Here is a 3,895-nt window from a genome sequence, read left to right as displayed (position 1 = left end):
CAAACACACACATATTCAGTACCGTGTGTACATGGTTAGTGTCATGGTGTCACTGTCCATGGTGCTGAATACGAGGTCTGGGGAAAGAGAGGTTTGACCTGTCAGGTTGAAAACCCAGCTTCTTCCCTGCCAAAGGGTTTGTTTGGAGGCTAAATTCAGCCAATCAAGCTTTCTTTACAATTTTCATGTATCTGCAATGTATTCGTATTTTGGCAGATTAGGGAGGTAATTTGAGATTATTGGAATGATCACCTTTCTTTCTCTCTCTCTCTCTCTCTCTCTCTCTTTCTATCTCTCTCTCTCTCTTTCTATCTCTCTCTCTCTCTCTCTCTCTCTCTCTCTCTCTCTCTCTCTCTCTCTCTCTCTCTCTCTCTCTCTCTCTCTCTCTCTCTCTCTCTTAGTCTCACTTTCTCCTTCCCTGCAAAGTCTGTGATTAGAACCTGAATCCACTTAGTGTTACAACCTGCATGAGCTCAGATCTGAATTCTAATCCAAATTCAGCACAATGATATCACTATTGGCCTCCCTCACATTGCCAAAGGGCAACAGAGGACCCAGCCTTAGACCCCCGTGATACTCTGGAGTGAAACCGGTTAATCCGCTACTGGCACGTTGGTTTACCGCGGTTTTATTGCGGATCATGCTGCAGAGCAACGTTTAGCTGGATTTATGTCAGTTGGAAGTTAAAGAGCTTATTCGGTTCACGTCGCTGCCAAACCGATCACCGAGGGACGACCTCAGCAGACTTAATGGAAATAAGGGCAATTATCCTCATCAGCGTTTAGTCATACTCTGAATAGATTGAACGACCAGATTTATACAGTAGGAAAATCAGGCTTTATTGTTCTTTAGACAGACAAGTATGTGAGGTTAGGCATAGCTCAGTGGTAGAGCTTTTGACAGTAGATCAAGAGGTCTCCGGTTCGAAATCCCCCTTCATGTCGTTTTGGATGAGAGTGTCTGTTAAATGATTCCATTATTGCAAGATTACCTGCTCGACCGGCTGGAATCTGGATCTATGGCGGTTAAAAACATTGACGTTCTTGTTCAGCATACACATTGGGAAAACTGTTTAATTGATCAAATAGTTTGATATAGCGTCTGGTGTGTCTCAATTAATAATATGTCAATGACCTCTGGCAATAGCACAAATCCGGACACGGTGATAAGTCGTTACTACTTACAATACAACATGGCTTGACAGACCTCATCGAACATCTTTTATAAGCTAATCAACATCGGCTATTGATAGATTGAAAATGCATGATTTAGCTGCTGATTGCAGTTCTTGTGTTGAGGGGGCTGAGCCTGTTGACACGCCATCATAGCAATCGAAAAGAGGATCACTTTTGTCTTCAAGCATCTCTCTCTCCCTCTCTCTCTGTCTGTCTGTCTCTCTCTCTCGCGTACACACATTTAGGAAACACACACACACTTGCACACTCACATAGCCCCCTCCCCTCTCACTCCCGCTCTCCCCTTTCCTCACTCTCTTTTCTACAACCAACATGGCGGCTAAATCGGACGGAGCAGCTGTGTCTGAGCAGGATGAGAACCCGCCCCGATGTCTCGGCGACCCCGAGCAGCGTCCCGCTCCGTACCGCTACACTGGAAAGCCCTATTCCTTACTGGACTGCTGCTGGGTGCTCTGCGCCATCCTTGTCTTTTTCTCCGACGGAGCCACCGACCTGTGGCTAGCAGCGGACTATTACCTTAGGCGGGACTACTGGTGGTTTGGGCTTACGCTCGTCTTCGTTGTGGTTCCTTCAACGGTGGTTCAGGTATTGAGTTTCAGGTGGTTCGTCTATGACTACTCAGATTTCAGCCGCGACAGCGGCACAGTGGCGGCAGCGGCTGTCGGTGCGGCTGCCGCGGCGTCTGGGGGCGACTGCAATTTCAGCACCAAGGGCAGCGACCAGAGGGGGATTGCCAATTCCGCTACCGGCTCCTCACCGCCTGCGACAGGAACCCGAAAGTGCTGCAGGGTGTGCATGTGGCTCTTTCAGTCCGTCCTCCATATCTTACAACTGGGCCAGGTCTGGAGGTAAGATAGTACACAGGCAACATGATAAGCTTAACCCCCACCCCAATATGCAGCATCTGTAGGCTACTATACAACAATCAATAGACTATGAAACGTGCAATTCAGCGTTCACCCGCTCACAAAGAGAATGTAGGATAAACGGGGCAACACCTTTTTGTCCAGTCACTAGCGTTTGATGAAGGTGTTAGTTTCTGGACTCTGAGAAAACCCTCCACGCAACCTCTTGTGAATTCCAGACGAGGCATATCATGCTCTAGTTTATGAGATTCTCGCTGGGAAATGTTTCTATTTTGGTTTCTAGTGATGTGTGATGTTGAGAAGCCGTTGACATATGGAACACAAGCGGCGAATCCCCCTCTGAGCTCATGCTCGAACGACTCTTGAATAAGTCTGTTTGTGCAAATTTGTGCCTCAGTAACCGATTCAAGATGTGACAAAAATGGTCCCTGCTCGCCGGTGGCCCCGCGGGGTCTGGTGAAAAAGCAGACAGTCGTGTATTGGGTTGTGCTGAAACCGATATTATCGACGAAAGACGTCTGCTTGTTCTTGGTTGGTTGGGGTGTCAGCAGTGTCAAATGTCTCTTCAGGAAATGTGTGATGAGCGTTTTCGTCCTGATATCGTCCCATTCCCTACGGCTCAAACAGACCTGGCTTGCACCTGTCTTCTAGTGGAACCGTTTTTTAAATATGTTTTTAATATTATATAATAATTATGTATTCACAAATCTTATCATGCCTTTCTATTTTTTATTTTTTGCATTTCAAAATATTTCCTCAATATGATTTTGAAGTGAAACGACTTTACATAACAACTATAATTCAGTTTCTCACTGCATGCAGGCCCAGTGATGATTTGACTATGGTCTCACAAACTCACTGATGAATATTGAATGAGCCAGACCAAGGTATTGCCTGATCCTTGAATGACTAGCACTACACTACTTACCTTCAGCCCACACACATCCTGCAGTCTCTCCAAGTAGGACGTTCACAAGACTCAATATCTGGGCAGACGACTTGGCTGCTTTCAGACCAGCTGAATCATGATCCGTGTGTGTGCCGGCGTACACATAAGCGTATGCACACCGTGTTTTGTTAATGCATGCATGCATACGTCCACGGGTCCATGTAAGCCAGCTTCTATCTGAACCTCCATCAGAATCCACCTGTCCAACATCTGAGTTCTCAGGACCAGAGCATAGTGGTCCCGTGTGGATGTTGTTCCGAGGTCTCTTGGGCTCCAGTAGATTGAGAGGATCTTTGCTCAGGGACAGCAGGATTACAGGAGAGGAGTGTGAGAAATGCTTGATTTAGCCCAGACTACGCTGTAGTGTTTGACAGTGTCTGTTGGCTGTTGAATAATTAACTGTGGGGCCTTGAGAAATCTGCCTCTCATTGCGTGTTTGTGTGTGTGTGTGTGTGTGTGCATGCCTGTGTTGTGTGTACAGTATGTGTGTTTGTGTGTGTTTGTGTAGGAGGGAATCTAGTGTTTCCTGCCAGGCTGTCATCTGATCTGTCCCAGTCACTTTCTTTTCTTCTACCCCAGTGGGATTCTCTCTCTCTCTTCAGCTCTCTCTCTCTCTCTCTCTCTCTCTTTCTCTCTCTCTGCCCCTGCTTCTCCATCTCTCTGTCCTGCAGCTGATACAAGTTCTCATGTCATATAGATACTGTCCCTAACATGCTTCTGTTTGTATGTTGTCTACTGTGACTACATGTTGTACACTGACAGCCAGCCAGTTAGAAGCACAAGCAGATATCAGTTTGCAAGCCAGGGTTCTATCCTAAAATATCCAGCTTGACACTCAGCCACTTAGTTAGCCAGTCAGCCAGCTGGCCAGTCAGTCAGTCAAC

The 3,895-nt window shown here is 46.7% G+C and overlaps 1 protein-coding gene across 1 annotated transcript in view; it reads left to right on the top strand.

Annotated features, from left to right (window-relative positions):
- The first annotated feature begins 1,490 nt into the window (after positions 1–1,490).
- xkr7b (XK, Kell blood group complex subunit-related family, member 7b) overlaps positions 1,491–3,895 on the top strand; it is a 16,884-nt gene continuing 14,479 nt past the window's right edge. The window contains exon 1 of the mRNA XM_084680464.1: positions 1,491–2,044. Coding sequence (XP_084536590.1) covers positions 1,509–2,044 — 536 coding nt within the window. The 5' untranslated portion in view covers positions 1,491–1,508. The remainder of the gene's footprint in view (positions 2,045–3,895) is intronic.

This window comes from Hypomesus nipponensis, chromosome 18 (genome assembly GCF_054491055.1).
Source record: "Hypomesus nipponensis isolate SF chromosome 18, ASM5449105v1, whole genome shotgun sequence".
Lineage (NCBI taxonomy): Eukaryota > Metazoa > Chordata > Actinopteri > Osmeriformes > Osmeridae > Hypomesus > Hypomesus nipponensis.
The sequence above is the reverse complement of the archived record's forward strand: the minus strand, read 5'-3'. Positions and strand labels throughout refer to the sequence as shown.